The 22,030-nt window shown below is 39.2% G+C and overlaps 1 protein-coding gene across 11 annotated transcripts in view; it reads left to right on the top strand.

Moving 5' to 3' along the window:
* The window catches only part of DYNC1I1 (dynein cytoplasmic 1 intermediate chain 1), a 316,271-nt gene that overhangs the window by 203,637 nt on the left and 90,604 nt on the right, over positions 1–22,030 (top strand). For all 11 annotated transcript variants that reach the window (XR_009208752.1, XM_058424458.1, XM_058447060.1 and 8 more), the window contains one exon: positions 9,004–9,129. Coding sequence is in view for 10 of the 11 variants with exons in the window: in XM_058424458.1 (XP_058280441.1) it covers positions 9,004–9,129 (126 nt within the window). In the remaining variant the exon portion in view is untranslated. The remainder of the gene's footprint in view (positions 1–9,003; positions 9,130–22,030) is intronic.

Below are 22,030 nucleotides of genomic sequence, written 5' to 3'. Positions count from 1 at the left end.
CCTACGATTTCCTCTCTATGCCTGTTGGTTTTTTTCCCCCTCATTTTATTGAGGTTTCAGTTTCAATTCTCTACTCAGTTATTTGTATTTATTGAGTACCTACTATGTTCTAGGTACCAAACAAGAAGCCAGATTGTTCTGTCCATGAAACTTCCTCATTAAGATTACCACTGATTTCCTACTTGTCAAATCCTGTGGATATTTTTAAGCCCACATCTGTCCTGACCTTTCTTGGTTAAGCAGCTTAGTCAGCTTCCTTGTGCCTATAGAAACATCCTCTTTCCATTGAATTCTCACTACTTCTCTCTACTGTCTCCTAGTTTTCTGACTTCTCCAGGATTTCTTTTTCCTCTAACCATCCTTGAGGTCCCTGTGGTTATGCCCTCAACCCCTGCTCTTCTTCTTGATGTGCTTTCTGCAGGAGATCTCTTCCACTGCTAAGGATTCAACCATGAACAGCCTGTTTATATCTCCCGCCCAATCTCCCTGCTGAATTTCACTTTGTACACCAGACAGAGCCACTATTCTAGGTGTCCCATAGAATCTTAAATGAATTAGTAACTCATTATTTTCATATATCCCAAATCCTTTTTTACCTGTTATATGATCTGTATGTTAAAGTCACCACAATATACCCAAGAGCCTAAAGCAGAACTTTCATCAACATTGCCAACTTCCTCTTGTCTTCCAGACCCAGTCTGTCACCAAGACTTTCCATGTCTCCACCCATATAATCATCATCTAATACTATTCTTAACCTTAAAACTGATATTTCTACCCTCATGCTTGTCCACCTACAGTTTTCCCCTATAGAAATCTACCCAAACAATCTTTCTAAAATAAAAATCTGATCATTCGGCTGGGTGTGGTGGCTCACGCCTGTAATCCCAGCACTTTGGGAGGCCAAGGCAGGTGGATTGCTTGAGGTCTGGAGTTTGAAACCAGCCTCGATAACATGGTGAAACCCCTTCTCTACTAAAAATACAAAAATTAGCCGAGTGTGGTGGCAAAGGCCTGTAATCCCAGCTACTCGGGAGGCTGAGGTAGGAGAATTGCTTGAACCCGAGAGGCAGAGGTTGCCATGAGCCGAGATTGTGCCACTGCACTCCAGTCTGGGTGATGCAGTGAGACTCTGTCTCAAAAAAAAAAACAAAAAAAAAAACCCACAAACCTGATCTTTTCATTCCCTAGACCAAAACTCCCCATTGCCCATAGAAAGGAAGTCTAAGCCCATCAGTGTGGCATTCAGAGTGAAAGCAGGCAAGTTTACCAAAAGCCAATTTGCTGAATGGCCAACTCAACTAGGTGACAATATACCAGGCACTGAGTAGGTAAGTGATATGCAAAGGCACACAGCCTAGTGTGGTGGCATCAGAATTTGAACCTAAGCATCTGATGCCTGAGCCCACATTCTTAACAACAATGTTCCTTCCTGCAATAACACTGACATAAGAACAGCGAGAGAAGCAGGAATGATTATTCCTAAGCACTTATGCACAGCACAGTTTCTGCTTTCTTGTTATCAATGCTTTTATTGGGAATAATAGTCATAGCTAGCTTTTAATTTATTTTTCTTATATGCAAAGCACCATGACAGCTGCCGTGAAGGCTTTCTTATTTCCCCCTCACAACAATCATATGAGGCAGCCACCCTTACTATTTCCATGACATATTTGAAGAAGTTGAGGCTCAGAGAAGCTAAGTAACTTGCTGAAAATCACTCAACCAGGGTATGGTATAGTGGCGATTTATACCAAAGTATTTTAGCATCCCATGGCATATGCTCTTAACCACCGCCTCTCACAAAGAGCTTCTGGATCTGAAACTAAAAGAGCTTGTAAAGGTGCAGAGTGATATGGGGCAAATAACAAGTGCTCTCAAAGTTCAGTGGAGGTTGGACTCTGTCTCTGGTCAGACAGCGCTTCTCAGAAGACTGGGAGTTAGACAAATGGAGGGGAGAAGAGGGTGTTCTAGACAGAGCTATAAAATGGATGAGTCCCAATTAATCCTACTGGAGAACAGGGGAACAAAAGAGGGGTGTAATTCCCCATAACTAGACCCTCATCAGCCATAAAGTGGGTGAATGTTCTCTCCTCTTGAATCCCTTTTTGTATCCAAACAACAAAGCACACAGTGCGTGATCGTGCAGAGACTAAGACAAGCAGGGTTTGCCCAACCACTTTCCGCCAGTGTGTGGGTGGTCTCTGAGCATGCTTGAGTGTGTGCACAGAAATCAGATCCAAGCCTGAGGAAACACTTAGCTCAGCTTGTTCACTTGTTCAGAGTCGGGGAATTACACAGGAACTTTATCTGACACATTCCTGAAAGGCAACTACAACCTTGTTCCCGGGTCAGCTGATAACACTCCCTGAGGAGGCACGGGGTGGGGCTGGTCCCTGCCTTGCCTCAGTAGGTGATGGGCCACATTGCCCGTGGATGTGTTTCCACACAGGGTCTTGCATGGTGTTTGTGTTGGAGGAAGTGAAGTTGGAAATAACAGAAACTCTACCATGGAGAGACCACATTTATTTTCCCCTATTTTTGTGTGACCTGCCCACCTATGCTGTGGGGGAGAAGTTTGCAATTTTGAAAAATGTATTGTACATGAGGCATAAGAAAAAGACATTAGAACCCTCAGCTCCTGCATCACAACACTTTTGTGGGGTTCAAAGGACCAGGATTATATACTTATTAGATAGACTTTTTGATGAATTTAGATGCAATCCAATGATATTAAGAAAGAAGAGAGATAGAGGAACAGTCTTGGTGTGTAGTGGTGGCATGTATGTCTAGGATGAGTTACTGAATGTAACAGAATAGAACTGAGAGGAGAAAAAGGAAGAAATTATAAGGTTTCAGCATAGCTTTGCTTTGATCTCCTGGGCTTCTTAAACCAGAACACTTTAACTTTGAAATATTTACAAAATATCATCAAACGTCATTCCTTGGAAGAAATCTGGGAAGCTGGAGGATTATGTCAACTTTGTCACCCAATGAACATTATTTAGCACAGTCAGTCAATAATACTATCACATACCACGTGACAGTTTTCAGATGTGTACAGAATCAGACTCATGATCTTACTCCCACCATGTGTACTCACTCCTCTCACATGTAAATTGCATCTTCCACTCCTGCAGTCATCCAGGATGCAAACCTGAGTAATCTTTGGCAGCTCAGTTAGTTGCTAAATCCAATCAAATTTACAACAGCAAAAAGATTACTATTGACATCAGTGCAAATCCACGAACACGGATTTGACACCTACTTTATGTCATGCCCTCTACTTCTTGCTTAGGTTAGGAAACAGTGTCTTACTGGTCTCTCTACTGTCAGTCTCTATAAGGTTAAGTCAGTATAAGCACTTTTAACAGATTAATCTTTGTAAAGATTACTTATACACTCTGTATCAACTTGGGCAAATTGCCTAACTTCTCTTGGCTTAAGTTTCTTCATTCATGAAATGATGATAATAATACCTAGCTCACACACTTATTGTTAGTGTTAAATGAATTAATGCATATAAAGGAATGATACTTTGGCTGGACACAGTGGCTCACACCTGTAATCCCAACACTTTGAGAGGCCACGGCAGGAGGATCACTTGTGCCCAGGAGTTCAAGACCAGCCTGGGCAACATGGCAAAATCCCATCTCTACAAAAAATACAAAAATTGGCCGGGCGCGGTGGCTCACGCTTGTAATCCCAGCACTTTGGGAGGCCGAGGCGGGTCGAGACCACATGAAACCCTCTCTACTAAAAAAAAAAATTACCCTGTAGTCCCAGCTACTCGGAGAGGCTGAGGCAGGAGAATGGCGTGAACCCGGGAGGCGGAGCTTGCAGTGAGCCGAGACTGCGCCACTGCACTCCAGCCTGGGCGACAGAGCGAGACGCCGTCTCAAAAAAAAAAAAAAAAAAAAAAAAAATTGACCAGGCATGGTGGTGCATGCCTGCAGCCCCAGCTATGTGGGAGGCTGAAGTGGGAGAATTGCTTGAGCCTGGAGGCAGAGGTTGCAGTGAGGTAAGATCTCATCACTGCATTCAAGGCTGGGAGACAGATCAAGACCCTGTCTTAAAATAAAATAAAATAAAATAAAATAAAATAAAATAAAATAAAATAAAAATAAAGGACATAATTTTAAAAGTGTCTGGTGCATAAGAAGTACTTGATAAATGTGACATAGTAGTGAGAAGAGCAGTAGCAGTATTATCATTAGTTGCAAAGTATGACTCCTATTGTCCCCCAGAATAAAATCTAAAATCATTAGCCTGTGCTCAGTGACTTCCATGACGATGCCCTGAGGCATTTCCAGGCCTTTCTTCTTTTATACAGCTTGATATAGCCTGCCTCCTAGCCACATATTAATACTACAACCTGATGTCTATTGGACGTATTCTTCTTCACTGTATTGGTCAAAAAGACTTCACCTTTGGCTGGGTTAAGTAGACAGAGGAATTTACTGGGAAGCCATTATAGTAGTTAGGAAATTCATGAAAAAGATGAAGAACTAAAACTTAGAAATAGTAGGAATCTGGGCAGCTTAAGGGACCTCACCAGTAGGCTGCTGTCCTTATCCAGACCCCTTTGCCAGCTCCCGGGTCCTGTGTCTCAGTTCAAGGTTTACAATATTCTGGTTAGAGAACGCAACTGGCTCAGCTGGGTCAAGTATCAACCCTGCAATTAATTAACTATCCCTGGGAAGTTAGGCTTCTGTTTACTGGGGTAATCTCCAAAGAGAGAGATTCAGATGAACCAGGTAGATACCAGGAGGGGTCTCCTGCACCCGTCTTTGGACTCTTGTCCCTACTGTCATCTGTCCTAATAACCTACCCACTTGACAAGGCTCAAGGTCTCATTTCTTCTCAGAAATCCCTTTCAATTTCTCTTCCTGCCACACCCCACACCAGCTTCCATGCTTATTTATTTATTTTGAGGTGGAGTCTCACCCTGTCGCCCTAGCTGGAGTGCAGTGGCATGATCTCCCCTTACTGCAACCTCTGCCTTCTGGGTTCAGGCCTTCTCGTGCCTCCCCATCCCAAGTAGCTGGGATTACAGAAGCAAGCCACCAGGGCTAGTTAATTTTTGTATTTTTAGTAGAAACGGGGTTTCACCACGTTAGCCAGGCTGGTCTTGAACTCCTGATCTCGGGTGATCCACCCTCCTCGGCCTCCCAAAGTGCCGGGATTACAGGCATGAGCCAGCATACTTGGCCCTATGCTTCTACAGAACCTTGCTTCTGCCTCTGTCTTAGCACTTGTCATGGTCTGCTTTTGTATTTGTCTTGTAGTTATTTCTACACGTGTCTTACCTCCCTCCACCTAATGATAAGTTCCTGTAGAGAAGAGCCTATTATTCAGGGCATTCATGTCACATATTTTACCTGTCATGGTGCCTTACACATTTATAGGGGACACTTGAGGCATGCCACAGCGGACAGGAAGGGACAAGGCTTTTGAAGCCCAACAGACTTTAAGTGGGGTTCTTGCTTTATCACTTATTAGCAACATAGCTTGGAATATGTTATTTAACCCAGGACTCTGCATTTCTTTGTCTGTGGAAATGAGTAAACCATTGCCTACCTTAGAGGGTTATGAGGACCAAATGAATTAACATATCAGTGTCTGGTACATAACGGGCACTTAAAACATGATGGTTCCTTCCTCTCCAGTAAATGCTAGGTTCTTTTTTTTTTTTTTTTTTTTGACGGAGTCTTACTGTGTCACACAGCCTGGAGTGCAGTGGTGTACTCTCAGCTCACTGCAATCTTCACCTCCTGGGTTCAAGCGATTCTCCTGCCTCAGCCTCCCGAGTAGCTGGGATTACAGGCACACACAACCATGCCTGGCTAATTTTTGTATTTTTAGTAGAGAAGGGGTTTCACCATGTTGGCAAGGCTGGTCTCGAACTACTGACCTCAAGTGATCTGCCGGCCTCAACTTCTGCGTTGGAGGTCTCAACCTCTGCCGGCCTCAGCCACTGCGCCCCAACTAGGTTTCATTTATTTGTTAGAAAAAAATGGGCTTGAGAGTATATCTGGTAATTTCCAGGTAAAATTCTCCTAGGGTAAATACTGGATAATTCAGCCCTATGAGTAACCAAATGATCATGAATTTCATAATTCTTTATATTCTCTTTAAAAACATAACTTTGAACAACATTTAAGATTAAATAATTGTTTAGAGATTTTTTATTGGAAAAAGAAAATATGACTAGTCATGTTCAAACAAACAGTGGAAAAAGACATACTAGAAGGCACCTTGAAATCCCAAAAACTTGCATGAGATAAAATTTAAATCAGTATCTTTAGGCCTTATGATCTCAGTTATAGAAATTATGCCAATGGCATTTCACTGGTAATTTTACTAAAGCACTCCCTGTTTTCTAAAGGAGTTTTAAAGCTAAATAATTTTGAATATTTTTAAATGGAAAAAGAAAAGCTGCAAGTGGGTGCCAACAATGAGACCCAGCTGGGTGATATTATTGCAGAAACATCTGGCTGCTCCTTAGCCCCTGTGGTAGTGGTGTTGATGTTTATAGAGTTGCCTTTTCACATGTGACATAGTTAAACTTCAGATGGACAGTCTGGAGACGTCTGTGTTTATCTGGATGTTAGTTTCTTTGAATGGGCTTTGAATCAAAGGCCTTTCTTAATAGGCCTTTGATTCATCCGCTGAGGAGCGTTTTTTAATAAAGAGTGATTACTTCCCCTGGTGGCCACATACTTGTGTATCACTGTATGCTTATACTTCCTCTGCACAACCAGCACGTTGTAACTCTCTGCAGCTTTCTTTAGTTGAGGCTGCTGGAAGAATGAATAAGACTTAGATGTAGTTATTTTTAATAGAAAAAAAAGATCCGTGTTCCAATTCATAAAGGCAATCTTCCATTAAATATATGTATAGAATAATGAAAAAGGAGGAAAAAATTAAATTATAAGAAGAGAGTGATATGATCTGCTATAATCCTGATACTATTTTTAATAGGGCTGCCTTTTGAGACTCCTATGTAGGAATGACATTTTCATGAAATGTGTCCTAACTCATAAGTACTTCCTATGAGATTTATCCTCAGTTTATTTAATAACACTCAGGACAGAGTTTACGTAGGGTGAGTAGGTCTTTCTAATACCTAGAATCACTATAGAGTCCTTCTTGTTATTTTACTGGTTATGTTTCTTGCATTTAAGCCTTTAATTATTAGCATTGTTTGACAACACAGGATGATATATAAAGCCTTTCTATTGAGCACAAAATTACAAAAATTAAAAATTTAAAATAATTAAAGAAATTTTGGCACAAGTTTATTATATGCTAGGAATTGACCCTGGATTCAGAGGTCAACGAAAACCAGTCCCTACTCTCAAAGAGCTTACAATCTAGTGAAAGACACAGGTGTAGAAAAAAAATTATAATATATTTGACAAGTGCTTTAATTGGCAGGACAGACACATAATACTAAGGGAGCTGATAATAGGCAAGGAAGGAAGTGGTTGGTTAAGTCAGGATTGTCTGGAGGACTTGATGCCTGTGTTGAGTCTTAAAGGATGAGTTAATTATGTAAACAACACAGAAGAGTCATCCTAGTGAGAGTGAGTATGAGACTCATAGGTACAGAGATGTACCTGTGTGCCTCAAAACTAGTCCAGTGAGGCTGAGTCATAGGGTGTGGGAGGTGGAGAGAAAGAGGGAAGGTTGTAGGAGAGTAAGCAGGAAAGGCAAAAAATGACAGATTATTAAGGATCCTCTGTGACCTGCATTTTGCCTTGAAAGTAATGATGAGCCATTAAAGTATTATAAGCTGAGGAATGACTTAGCCAAATATATATTTTGTAAAGTCTTCCTGATGAAGGATGGAGAATGGAGTAGGTCAGTATAGGAAGCCATTTATGAAGCTGTTGCCTTCATCCAGATAAGAAATTAATTTAGCAGACTCTGACCTTAAAGATAGAAAGAAAATATTCATTTGTAAGGTGTTGAGGAATTAGGGAAATTTAGTGTATGGGAGTGAGAGAGAGAAAGAAGTAAAAATAAATGGGCTGGGCGTGGTGGCTCACGCTTGTAATCCCAGCACTTTGGGAGGCCGAGGCTGGTGGATCACGAGGTCAGGAGATCGAGACCATCCTGGCTAACACGGTGAAACCCCATCTGTATTAAAAATACAAAAAATTAGCCAGGTGTGGTGGCGGGCGCCTGTAGTCCCAACTACTCAGGAGGCTGAGGCAGGAGAATGGCGCGAACCCCGGAGGCGGAGCTTGTAGTGAGCTGAGATCACGCCACTGCACTCCAGCCTGGGCAACGGAGCGAGACTCCATCTCAAAAAATAAATAAATAAATAAATAAAAATGTAGAATGGCTGGCCTGGGCCAGGCGAATGTTAGTGCAAGACCCTAAAATAGGGAACATGGACGAGCAGTAGGTTTCATGTGGAAGTCAATGAGCTCATTTTTCTATGTGTTGCAATTGATGGGTCTATGGACAGCCCTGAGAAATCCCCAGTAGGCAGTCAGATATAAAGACCTGCATCTCAGGGAGAAATTAAGCCTAGAGATATAGATTTGAAAATTACCAGCATGTTAAGCTTATTAAAGCCACTGGAGTAGATGAACTTACTCAGGGAGAACAGCCCTCCTTGGAATATATGTAATAGAAGGAGAACCTGCAGGAACTGAAAAGAGAAGTCAGGGAAGAAAATCAGGAGAGAAAGATGTAATGGAAGCCAGTACAGGAGAGGAAGGGAGTAGCACAAAGTGTCACATAATACAGAGAGGTAAAGCGATGTTTGTAGTTTGATAGTTACCGGTGAGTACGACAAGCGCATACAGAGTGTTGGAGGCAGAAACAAGATCGCAGGAGGTTGCAGCAGTAAGCTGATAGTACGTATGCCACAACATAACAGAAAGCACTATTTATGCTATGTAGTATACCACGTGTACGTAGGAATAACAAAGTTTTCCTTGTGTTGTTATCTTAGCATAATTCATCCTTGTGACCTCTTCCATTTAGTACCCTGAGCTGATGGTGGCTTCTTACAACAACAATGAAGATGCTCCCCATGAACCAGATGGAGTGGCCTTGGTTTGGAACATGAAGTTTAAGAAAACCACACCAGAATACGTCTTCCACTGTCAGGTAGGAGTCAGCGTAGTAAAAATAACTTACATCTCCTGCTAGACCAAATATAGTTTGTGCTGTATTGCATCTATCTTATGCTGAGAGGAAGAACTCAGTTTAAAAATGAAATTGTTGACAATTTTGGGAAATTCCCCCACAGTAACCTAATGTTTTGGGAAAGTGGCAACCCTCCCCAAACAGTTAGGAAGCTTGGTTGGGGACTGTGTGTCATTTTCTTTCTATTTAAAACAGCCCCCATGAGGATGAGTTTATAAAGACCTCGCACTTATGAAGAAATCGTGGTGTACCACTTCCTCTGCTTAAAAGCAACATATGCTTGCCCACCCATGTGGACATCCTCAGAGCACTACCATTTCAAGTCTCCTACTCTCTTGGAAATGCAGTTCAATGGATTTTGCTGATTTTAAGTTTATGGGCGCCATACTACTTAACAGATAATACTTTTGTAGCTGGCACGGGGCAAGACTTACCACTCATATTTCTTGAGTTGCTGGGAAATATAGACGCTGTTTCTGGTTTGAAAATGCAGAGATAATTTCAAATATGTTTGTATTTTTCATTCCTTCTCTCTGTGGACACGTCTTCTCTTCCACTTGACACAATACAGGCTGAAATTATGGTACCCTTGTACACGTTCTGCATTGCTCTGTTGCCATGACTCTGCCTAAATAATAGGCCTCAGCATAGGCCAATACACCAACCCCTTTATTAATGCTCCTATCCTGTGATTATGCACAGGCAAATGAAAAACAAACATTTCAGCTCAAAATTGCAGTTCCTCAAATGTTACAATTCAGAGGTACTGAGAGACAGATTACTCTGAATACAAATACATCATTTGAAGAGGGTGGGTAAACCTGTTGATTTTTGGAAGCTTAGTGCCATTTTCTATCTAAGAGCAAAGTATCTTTCTGAACTAAAATATGTTTAGACTTTAGAGCATTATCAGATATAATTTGGGGAATAGGAGCTGCTGGAATAGAGTCCCAGCCTCAACCTGATTGAGTAACCTCTAACTCTGGCCATGTTTTTCTAATTTGCTATCTCAAAAACAACTTAACAAGAAGTCTAGGTCTGTATGGTAAATAACCTTTATTTTCTGAGCCTTTGAAATAAGAACGGTTCTTTCTTTTTCTTTTTCTTTTATTTTTTAAGTTAGCTTGATATGCTCATTCTGTAAACACAGAAGCACAAAATCCTAATTTTGTTCAGTTTTACAAGGTTTGCCAAATTCCCAGGAAAATACTGTAAGGATTAAGAAATAAAGAGAAGCACATTTTTGAAGAACAGTGCCTTTTAAATTATTTTGATATTACAGAAAGTATATCTTTGATTTTAAAAATCCAACAATAATACATTATTATAATCAATATGTATGATCTTTATCATGATTTTTAAATTTTAATTATATTAACTGACTACAGGTTTCTGGAATCAACTGTAAATTACTTGTTTTACCACATGACAATAGTTAATACTAGTATTAATTGAAAAGGGCATTCTTGTGTGTGTGGGTGTGTGTGTGCGTGTGTGTGTATCTTTGGGATCATTGACTAAACATTTCTCCAACAAACATTTTTTTTTTAGTTTCTCCCTTAATGATCCAATACATGTCATTGAGAAGAAAATATACTCGTGATTTTTAAAAAAAGCAAGAGGTACCCTAAATATAGTAACAAGGTAGTCATACCAGAGTTACCAAAAGATTCTGAGTAAAATAGTTGATTCCAAAAACTTGTAGTCAGCACTTTGATACAGATGATACTCATGAAGTTGGGATAAAGGTCAGGTAAATATCACTGGCTGCCAAAGAAAAACAAAATTGCTATGATATTTAGTATTTCTGAACTGTTGGGAGACCAAATCAGGAAACTTTCAGCAGCCAGGGAAGTAGTCCTAGATGAAATAGTGATGGAGGTTAGATAGGCGGATAACATAATAAAGGCAATTTGGTTACCTTTGTACTAAAGTGTAATACTTGTAGCAATATCTACGTGTTTCTGTATTTTAAATTTTCCCAACACTTCTGCCTTCATGATCTCATTGATTGTACAACAGGGAGGTAGGAAAAATGTTATTATTCTCTTTTTCCAGTTGAGAGATTTTATACTTTAGAGGTTACCCAGCTAGTGAACAGTAGAGCCAATCCTGGAACTGAGGCTTATTCTATCGCATACATCGTGCCATCACCCAGGCTGCATTCTAAAAATGTGGGCAGACATGGGACTTGATAGCAAAGGCTGTACAGCCCATTCAAGGTATATTTTTGGCCACATGCCCTTATAAGGTATTGATTAGACATGGTTCTAGACGTGGCTATCTTTACCACCTTCTAACCCTAAATGGAAATTTAGAGATCCCACAGAATTAAAATATATATGTGGAAAAACTAAAACCCTCATCACTGACCTGTAACTTTTCTTCTATCCTATCTGATCTTTGCTAAATCTTATTTATTACAACTGGTCCTTTCTAGACACTAACTCAGGGAAATCAGGTCATTTGAATGTGCTTCCACATTCTCCTGTGATATTCTGATAATTTCAAAATTAGACAATTCATTACTTAGAAAAAGGGCAGAGGTAGAGAGTAGCAAGAGTACCTTATGATGAATGTACTTTTATAATTTTGGAGTAATTGCATTAGCTATTCATTTCCTGCTGATCTCTGCTGATTCTTCATATTTTTTAAAAGTGTATAATTGTAAACAAAACCAATGGATCAGAGAAGCATTGTTTCAGTCAGTGGAAAGCAAATGCACAAGAAACAGACATCAGCTCCGTGGTGTTTTGTAAAGACTGACAAGCTTTTAGCCTGCTCATAAAAAGATTTTAGTATAAAGTTTCATTTCTCTCTGTTATGGATAGCAAGGCCAAAAAGTATCTTCTACTGTCACGGGCAGTTTTTGTGTCTTTACTAAACTGAATTTTTAGTGTGATCTCAGGTCCTGCATTTTCTATTTTTATTTCAATAAAAGCTGTCTATACTTGGAAAATATTGGTGGACCCTGCATAGAAATCAGCCACTCAGCCCCATAACACACTCTGGCAGTGCTCCTGCTGTCTTCTGTAGTGGCTTCCACACACTGTCATTAGATTATGTGTCTGACCACCCTGCATTGCTTACCCTGGTATGGTCTTTCTCTTTTAAATGGAATGAATAGAATCAGAAATATATACCTTAGAATTATCTGCATTGAGGTAAATGGAAAAGCTATGTTTAGAGTCTTAGCTTGGCCAGAGGATTTTATTTTTACTTTTACTTTTTCCTGATTTGGTTTCTTTGTTCTTGGCAATCTCTTTTAGAGGGGGATCTGACAATGACCTGAAACTGACAATGACCTGAAACCCTCACTATTTCAGGGCAAAGCAGAATGTGAAGTGGGGTAATATCAGCTAACCTCATTTGTGTCAGTGTTTAAAGCCCTCAGTCTTTATTCCTATGTGGGCTTCGCTTCCCATTAAGATTCTATAAAGGGTACAGATGTCATTGCTGCATATGGCCTCAGCTGCCCAGTGTTTGATTCTGTATGAGGTTCCTGCTAACCTCAAAGAGAGTTTCACCTGTGAAGAGTGATGCTAACAGAGAAGGGAGTGTGGGCTGGTGGTTAGGACAGGGACAGAAAGTTAGGACTTGGAGTTCCATTCCTAGCTGACCACACTGCTGAGTGACCCTGGGTGAGTCATGGGGCTTTATTGTTGTGTTTCCAGATCCCATGCAAAGAAGACTTTCTCTAGTCTGTAGTTCAACTGTAAAGTTTATTTCAATAAACCTCATTTCTTCCTCCATCAATTTTTGTCCCTCCTCCAACCCAGATTGTGGTCTATAATCCAAATCTACAAAACAGCTGTGGACACAAAGATATAAATTAATTGACATTAATTTTGTAAAGTATATTTTGACCAGAGAAGTGTTAGAATCGCCTTCAGGACTTTTATTTATTTTGCTTATGGCCCAGCTGATAAAAAGAAAAGGACATCTTCTAAGCTTTTCTCTTGGCTAGGCTAAGAAGTGGTTATTACAGGTCAAAAAAGAGAAAGAGATAAAAGAAGAGAAAGTTCTTTGACAATTACTGCTTCATATTTAGTATGAATTCCTGGGATTCAAAATGAAAGCACATAGTAGGTGCTTTATGATCGCCAAATAAACTCCATGGCTAAGAATATGAAAACCAGAGTGAGACCCAAACAGTTTTCAAATGTGATATTCAAAGTGCCTCAGGATGGGAAAACAGAAGAGGAAACCTCAACCAGTGTTACATTGATTATCATACACATTTTGAAGAATAAAATCATGGAAAATTTAAACTTACTTTGGATATCAAGGTAAAATTAAACTCTTACATAAAAGATACAACTTACATGGATAAGACCAGAGAAATAGTGCCACAACATTGCTACTTTGTGCCTTTCGGAAAAGACATAAAGGAATATCAATGTACATGGCGAAATGAAATGCAGACATCCCAAAACACTTCTTTTCTGCCAATTGAGAATGACCGATCTGATGAGCTAGACACTGATTCTTATTAAATCAAACAGGAGGAAGTTCATTTTGCTTTGCCCAGGAAGCTGGAAGCAGAAAACCTGCCTCTCCAGCTTTCATTCTTTATCTACCCTCCTCTAGAGTCTTCTCCAAAAAGCAACTCATGAAGAAGCAGAAGTGATCATTGGGACACATCTAGGGAAGTTAGAATTATCAGGTGGATTCTAGCAAAGAGATCGTATTCTAGGTGATTCCTCATCTGAAAACAGCAATGAAGGAGATTATTTCTATACCTCATGGAGTATGCGAGGGACCAAGTGAGCTATTTGATTAAGAGGATGCCATGAGAATACACCTTTAAACAAGTTGTTTTAAAATTGTTTTATTTGTCTTGCCATGTCATATTGCAAGTGATCAAGTTAAAGTTTCATATCATTACAAAAACTAGCCTCTTACTAGCATTTGCTGCATCCCATTAATATGCACACATATTGTCAACACAGAACTCCAGCATTGCTGATTCTATCCAGTTCCCTAAATGCCCTTCCCTTCTCTCCCCATCCACTGTGCTACAACTGTCTGAACCGGGCTTTCTCCAGTGTGCTTCATTCAGGAATTATCCTGGGAATTATGGATGCTGTGCTGTGAGAGCCAGATTGAGATATGAGCATGTTTGCTGGCTTGTCCCTCCCTTCTGTTGAATACCTACCCACCTCCAGCCATTCACTGAGGTGAGAGAAGCCTTGGTCTCAGGAAGATGGGTGTTCTGAGGGGTCTGGGTTGAATACGGATGGGATTCTAACTACCTCTTAAGATTATAATGAGGATAATAGAAACAATATAGTTACATTAGTCTGCTCAGGCTGCTACAACAAAATAACATTGACTGGGCAGTTTATAAACAACAGAAATTTATTTTTCACTGTTTTGGAGTCTGAGAAGTCCAAGTCAAGGAGGCAGCAAATACTGAGCTAAAATGAGATCATTATTTTAATAACTGGTAAGGTTATATTGTGTGTATAGCCTTACACATAGTATAATCTGTGAGAGCTCTTTTCTTGGCTTGCAGATCGCCACCGTCTTGCTGTGTCTTCACATGGTGGATGGAGACAGTGAGCTCTCTGATGTCTCTTATAAGGACACTAATCCTATCCTATCAGGTCCCTACAGTTATGACCTCATAACCTTCATTACCTCCTTCTAGTCCCTATTTCCCAATACAGTCACATTGAGGGTGAGGGTTTCAACACATGAATTTGGTCGTGGTGAGGGGAAGTATAATTCAGTCCATAGTAATTGGTGAACTTGCTTTGAAATGAAAAAAGTATTCCCCTTACATCTGTTTGTTTTACTATTATTGCATGATAGTCACGTAGGAAGAAGCTTAAATCTTGGCATTTTTATTTTTCTTGCTAGGATATATTCCTGAAGAAATTTCACCTAACTTAGATTCATTCATTTACCCATTCATTTGTTCATTCATTCAACAATTATTTTGGAGGTACCCACCATGGCCAGGCCCTCACAGCAATGATAGGCTGGGGGTGAGACCCTCTCCACAAGAGCCCTCCAGTTTTCCCCAATCCCAACCATGCTTAATTTTCCATCACCTGACTGGCTCCTCTCAATTATTTCTATTGCCTGGGCCCTGTTCACATTGGTCAAATTTATATGTGTGTTCTTTATATTAAAATGCCAATTGATAGAGGGAACCTGAGACAATTCCAAAGTTCTCTCGTCCCGACTATTTAATCATTTGTTTCCTAACTAAATGATGATGAGATATTTTCTGAGTTCTGGGAGGAAGTTAAGTACATAGTGTTTAAGAGTGAGCTATAAGTCCACACAGCCTGGAATTATAATTTGGATTCTACCACTTAGAAGCTCTGTGACCTTGAACAAGTCAAACGGTTGTTATGAGACTACAATAAATAAATAAATGTGACGTATTTAGTGTCAGGCCCATAGTAAGTACCCAGTGAATGTCAGCAATAATTATTATTGAATATACAAGAATGAAATTCAAAATATGTAGCAATCTTTGTGTATTGTCCAAATAGCATGGGTGTGACCTTCCTCCTTAGTTACTGAATAGGGGGTTGTGACTGAGGGGTTCTCCAGGGAGGTACCAATTCATTCAGGCAGCAGGAGAGTGCTGGGGGCAGGTAGGGAAGGGCATCTTACCAATAAGTACAAAATAAGCTCAGCATTTTTTTTTTTGAGACAGAATCTCGCTCTGTCATGAGGCTGGAGTACAGCGGCACGATCTCAGCTCACTGCAACCTCAGACTCCCAGGTTCAAGCAATTCTCCTGCCTCAGCCTCCTAAGTAGCTGGGATTACAGGTGCACATCATCACACCCAGCTAATTTTTGTATTTTTTGGTAGAGACGGGATTTCACCATGTTGGCCAGGCTGGTCTTGATCTCCTGACCTTGTGATCCTCCTGCCTCGGCCTTCCAAAATGCTGGGATTACAGGCATGAGCCATTGTGCCTGGCTGAGCTCAGCATTTTAATAACCCATAAGGTTATACTGTGTGTATGGCTTTAATATCATCCTGTTATTGTGCTTTTGCCACATGCAAGGTACAGATGCATTGGCTTCCTTGGCTTGACTACTCACACTGATGGCCCCGCGCCCCAGCTTCATAAATGAACCCTCTTGTACCTACATAGCTCACATGGCTACAATGAATTATTTAGAGACTAACTGGCCATTTGTCATGCTTAACACACTTTGTAGGCCATGAAGCAAGAATAAGGATGATGGGGCTGACCGATGTTTTCTGCTTTCATTTAATACCAGTTTAGCATATCTGTTAAGAGCTGTCCCTCTTAGAGACATATATGACCCAAGGACCCCTTTGGTAGGGCTTCCATTCTCTGGACTATCAGATTATGCATTTTCTTTATCCTACAACATTTTCATATAGGCAAGAGCAGGTTTAAAAGACTACCAGGACATCTGAAAGGAAAGAGAAGTCTCAGAAGGGCAACACCCTCCCTCAGAGATGTGTGCATGGGGGCCCTCCTTTCAGGAAAGGAACCAGTACGGGGCAGGAGTGGGCTGTAGTTGCCCCAGGCCAGATGAGTACCCACCAAGAGTGGAGAGAGGCCACTACCACCCCCGAGAGGGATACTTGTACATTGCTTTGTCTTGTTTATATTCTAGAGATGGAACCACTTCTAGACTCCAGACCATCTATTTTTAAAAAATATAGCTTTTTCTCCCTCTGCAAACTAGGTCCACACTTTCTGATTTGTGTGTGTCTTTAAGTTGCCTAATATTGTTGGATGAATGGGGCTGTTTGAACACACTGTGTTATTAATAAATACAGAGACTCATATTCTCCAAGAGTCACATTCTTATTTTAATACATTTTAGACAGTGACTTTGAGCAAAACTTAATTTTTGGAATTATTTGAAAGCATTTACTATTGTAGAGAATTTCTCCAAATGGAATTATCTTTACTTCCCGGGGAAGTTTTCTAACCTTTGTTGTAACAAATAGTCTATACTTTGCTTTTTCTGTTTTTATATCCGATTGTTTATTTTTAAATGGTATGTTCATTATTTGCCAAAGAATTGAACAAGATGTTGCTTTTATTAGGTGAAAGATTTATCTTCGTTAATTTTTAACTCTAATCTCCCTGAAAATATATTGAGTTTATGCCTTATATGCTACAAATTATTGTATCCATAATCGTTTTATAACTTCACTGTTTTTTGTTCTCTAAAGCTGGTATGTTTTTTTCCTTTTGAGTTTTTAAAAAAGTATTTCCAGCACCTATGAACAATAAGTTATGTTATGCAGCATTACATCTTTGCTTCTCCAATAACTTTGTCTAGTGTTACGTTGAGTAGTTGAAATTAAAATCTTTATTTCTTTAAAATGTTCATGGTAAATATGGTCTTCTGAAAACTAAAGAAAACAGGAGCAAAAATTGTACCCAAGTGCTCATGCTCACATAAATGCATGCACACACACACACACACACACACACACACACAACCAAGACTCTCAAATCCTAGTCAAAAGCTATATTTCACAAAAGAGAATTATAGTAACATTGGTGGTTTGCCAGAACCTCAAGCAGTGACAAAATCCGCAGTGTCCTGAAAGGGATGCCTTTGCAAAACCAGGCCTCTCCAGATGGTTTAGATTAGAGATGTTTAAAAACACATGGCAGCATTAGTTTGGTTTAGAATTCATAGTTAATTCAGTAGATAAAATAATGCAAATTTGAAACCCTATCCTGTCTATCAGAAAAATCATCAAATCTTATGATTGCTCTTAGGAGAGGTTGGTATGTGATGTGTTGATTTTTAAATTATCTAATTGAAATAATAAAATTAACCAAGAAAAAGTAAAAAGAGGATTAAAATATAAGAGTATGAATAAAAACTTTCTTCTCTACAGAATATTTCTTCCTTTAAGCTGTCATATCCAATAAGTTTGTATGGGATTCGACAGCCAATTGTCATTTCCTGAGATATACTCTGTAAAGAGGTTGTGTTACAGAGATAGCATGAAAAAGTGGAAAAAAATAATTCCAGAGCATCATGCCAAGAGAAGCCAAAATGTCCTTAAAGACCACAGAGTGTTGCCAGGATCCCTTCACCTTGCTAATAATAGCAGATAAGCAGCTTACACACAAATTTTTCCTTTGGCTTATTTAGCTTTCCCTCCTAGACACTTTCTAAAAGAGAGTGCTCCCAGTCCACATTTTAGTAAATTATTTTGCCTTATCTGTGATTTTTCATCTTGGGTGGGCACTCTTTGTGAACAGTGATGTTGCATATTGTATTATCTGACACAAGACGTATAGTAGTTCCCCCAGGACCCTAAAAGGCTTCATCACTAAAAGCTTGGCTCCCACTGTCCCCTTCCTTATGTCTGAAATCAACAGTATCCCATCCTCTGATTCCACAGCTAGACAGCCAGCAAACAACTCCTGGAAAAGAACTGCCGTATGGGGACAGTATTGATTTAATGATGTATATTATCATGTATCCTACCAGCAGCACAAATGAAAACATTCGGCAGATATGTTAAAATTGCCACTAGAAGAATGCTCACTCAAGGACCCAAGCCTTTCAGAAAATCCACACAGGGAAAATACGGGACAAAGATTCTACAAAAATAGAATCAGAAGTTTTCAAAACACCGTTGCTAGGCTTTGACTCTCAAAGTGGCCCAGTATTTACTTCCCCCTGGAAGTAACACATTTTGAGCATTTTTCCAAATATAAAAAGTAGAACTGTGGCTTTTAATGGCTAAAGGAGCTCCACTATCAAAGTAAATGTGCTTCTCTGGCAGCAAGGACACATGTGTGTGAAGAAAACAAGGGGGGAGCAGGAAGAGTAGGAAGGTCCCTGTCATAGGAATTTGTGTGGATTCGTGAGTATTTCAACTGTAGATTTCATTTTGTTTTAACCATGGAGAAAATGTGTTAGCCAACCTTAACAACTGATCAATAGTTCTGCATATATCCCCACTTACTATGTGTAATGGGAGATATATTTTGTTGTTTCATCTAATAATTTTTTAAATAAATGGGAATGGATGATGACTTGGCATGGGAAGATGCGAGCACTCAAGAGAATCCGGGCACTTCATCACAGGCATAAATGACACCATGCCAACCTATCACCACAAAAATTGTTGAAAAGACTTCACTTTTGGAGCAGGTGCTCAGAGGAGAGAAAACCCCACCTGAGCCTTTCTCCCCTCTCCCCAGTCACACTCCTCATGATGACCCTTACATGTTTTATTGCATCTTCTCTTGTGTGCTTTGTCAAATTTGTATTTGGCTAATTTTCAGAACAGGATTTCACTGGATTATCACTTTTCTGTATTGAAAACTGCTTTACATGAATTTCCTGACTTTAGAACATTCCAATGTGTTCTTCTCTTTGTATGAGGGATTTTGAGCCAAGTTCTGTAAAACATCACAAATTTGGACAACATGGACAGAGAAGGCCAATTCTCAAATCAGATATGATTTACTAAAGAAGATCAGGAGAATTAAATGATTCTTTTTGAAAAACAAATCATCACAGTCTCCAAACTATCCTTTGTGTAAATAGGAATTTTCACTACATTAGGTCCTCTGATATGACAGCTGCTGATTTGGGAAATTGTTACAGAAGTGAAACAGAACACCAATGCTATGTTATAACTCAAACTTGTAATTAAACATCTGGGACCTGCCTGCTTTAATGAAGAGTTAAGAATATTTGGTTGTTTGTGTATCATATCTCTAAACTGATACTACTGTGATTCGATCATTACATATTGTGTACGTGTATCAAAATATTGCATGTACCCCCAAAATATGTAAACTATGATACATCAATTAAAAAATGCAAAACAAAAGCAAATACAAAGATTGAAGGACTTAGAAACTATTTTTTCACATTATTCTTTTAGTTAACAAGTACTCTTTTTTTCATACACAGTCCAAAGAGAAAAAAATTACCCTTTATTATTCTGTTAAAATTTCACTAGTTAGCTAGTACTTGTGTTACAGTAATAATGTCAAAATAAATGTGAAATGGGCTCTGTGAGCCTCTCAGACCTGTATTATTCCAAAACTAAATTTAAAATATTTTTTTCTCAAAAACCTTTACGAATTCTTAAACAATGTCTGTATCATGGATACTTATCCTGAGGGATCCAACAGTGTTGAATCTTGCCTACCAATGGAATGAAATTCAAGCCATAAATATATTACATGACTGTTCTCCACCTCAAAACTCTTCTAAAGCAAGGGAGGATAGAAATGGGAAAGTAAATAATATAGTTCCTGTTTTATATTCTACATAGTTCCTGATGAAAACCCTTGGTGAGCTGTATGTGTGACTAGTTCATATCAATAATGTTTGGGTGCAAAATTTGGAGATAGAAAAGAGCTGCAAAATGTGATACATCAGGAGAAATGAAAGTGTAGAGGTAGGGCAAGGCTTTTCATTGTTACCTGCATAACACAATTTGCCATACCCTTAGGTTGATGGCAGATCAACCCAGTGAAAAAACACTCTAGGCCTCCGTACAGCATTTTTAAAAGAAGACTAATGGATTTTTACTGCCTAGTTCACACATATCAAAGTAAGAAAGATGACGCCTTGGGAAACAGGCAACATCAGTTGAAGCAAAGCATATTATAAATGCCAAGACCTATATTAGAATTTATATATGCCCAAAGCCTGTTTATTTGGAGCCTGAATTCTCACTGGCTCTGAGCCTGAGGGGCCATGATCCATTTCTCTGGTTAAGCTAGGTCAGTACCACCTGTGTTCCTACAGTGAAGTCAGAGCTGCTGAGACCCATATACCCTCCAGCCACTGTATTTATTATTCCACTTGGGAATTTTCTGCCCTTGAAGGCTGATCTGACCAGGGTGGGATCACAGGCAGCAGGTATGCCATGAACAACAAACCCATATTCTTAACATATGTTTAATTTGAGTTACTCTCCTCCTTTAAAATACCTCTTGATTCTGAATCCACATCCTGATTTGCCCACTCTTGTTACCATTTTCTGCTGCCTGTTCTGAATTAATCCTTTGAGGTGGTCATTCCCCGGAAAGAAAAAAGGAAAATGAGAAGAGAGATGCAAAGTTGGGAATGTGAATGAAAGAGAATGGGAGAGAGCAGAGGGAAGGGGATCATTAACTAGAGTCTGCTTTCATAAGCTAGATTTTCTTTGAGCTGTATAAGAAAGGAGAGGTAGAGGAAGAAGAGAAATACAAAAAAAAAGGCACTTGAAAGGTTATCCGTTAATACCCCTACTGAAGAATGAAAATCACTTTTTGCAACAGAGCTCAATTTACAGATTATTTTCATTTCTCTGTCGTACTTCATCTCAAAGAATTGATATAATCTAAAAAGTGGTTAAAATTATTAAAATAGTTTCCATAGTAAAAAATTAAATGATTTTACTAACTGTCAAAGTCAGTGTTTAAACTGAGATAATTTGAATTATATTTCATATAGTGATCATGTCACTAGGATGTCTAAACATTCTTTGGAAAAGTAATAATCCCTAATTCTGATTTCTCATCAACAGAAAACTGACTAAAGGTTAAGAATATTAGCCACCAATTGCTGTTATTTGCAAAAACCTAAAGAGAAGCCTGGTTTTCATGAGGAATTTTGAATTTAAATATATTCTCCACCTTGGAACAATTAACCCTTTAGGAGACTTTCTGCATTTTTCTTAGGTGTATTTTCTGCTCAGAGGGTCATGAAACTGCTTCAAATACTTGATTTAAAATATATTTGAAAGTTAAATAGCAATATATTATGCCATTAAATATAAGATGGAAAAATATTATGTTGCTTCATAACATCAAATTTGTTTTCTATCTATCTATCTATCTATCTATCTATCTATCTATCTATCTATCT

This window comes from Hylobates moloch, unplaced genomic scaffold (genome assembly GCF_009828535.3).
Source record: "Hylobates moloch isolate HMO894 unplaced genomic scaffold, HMol_V3 SCAFFOLD_1, whole genome shotgun sequence".
NCBI lineage: Eukaryota > Metazoa > Chordata > Mammalia > Primates > Hylobatidae > Hylobates > Hylobates moloch.
The sequence above is the reverse complement of the archived record's forward strand: the minus strand, read 5'-3'. Positions and strand labels throughout refer to the sequence as shown.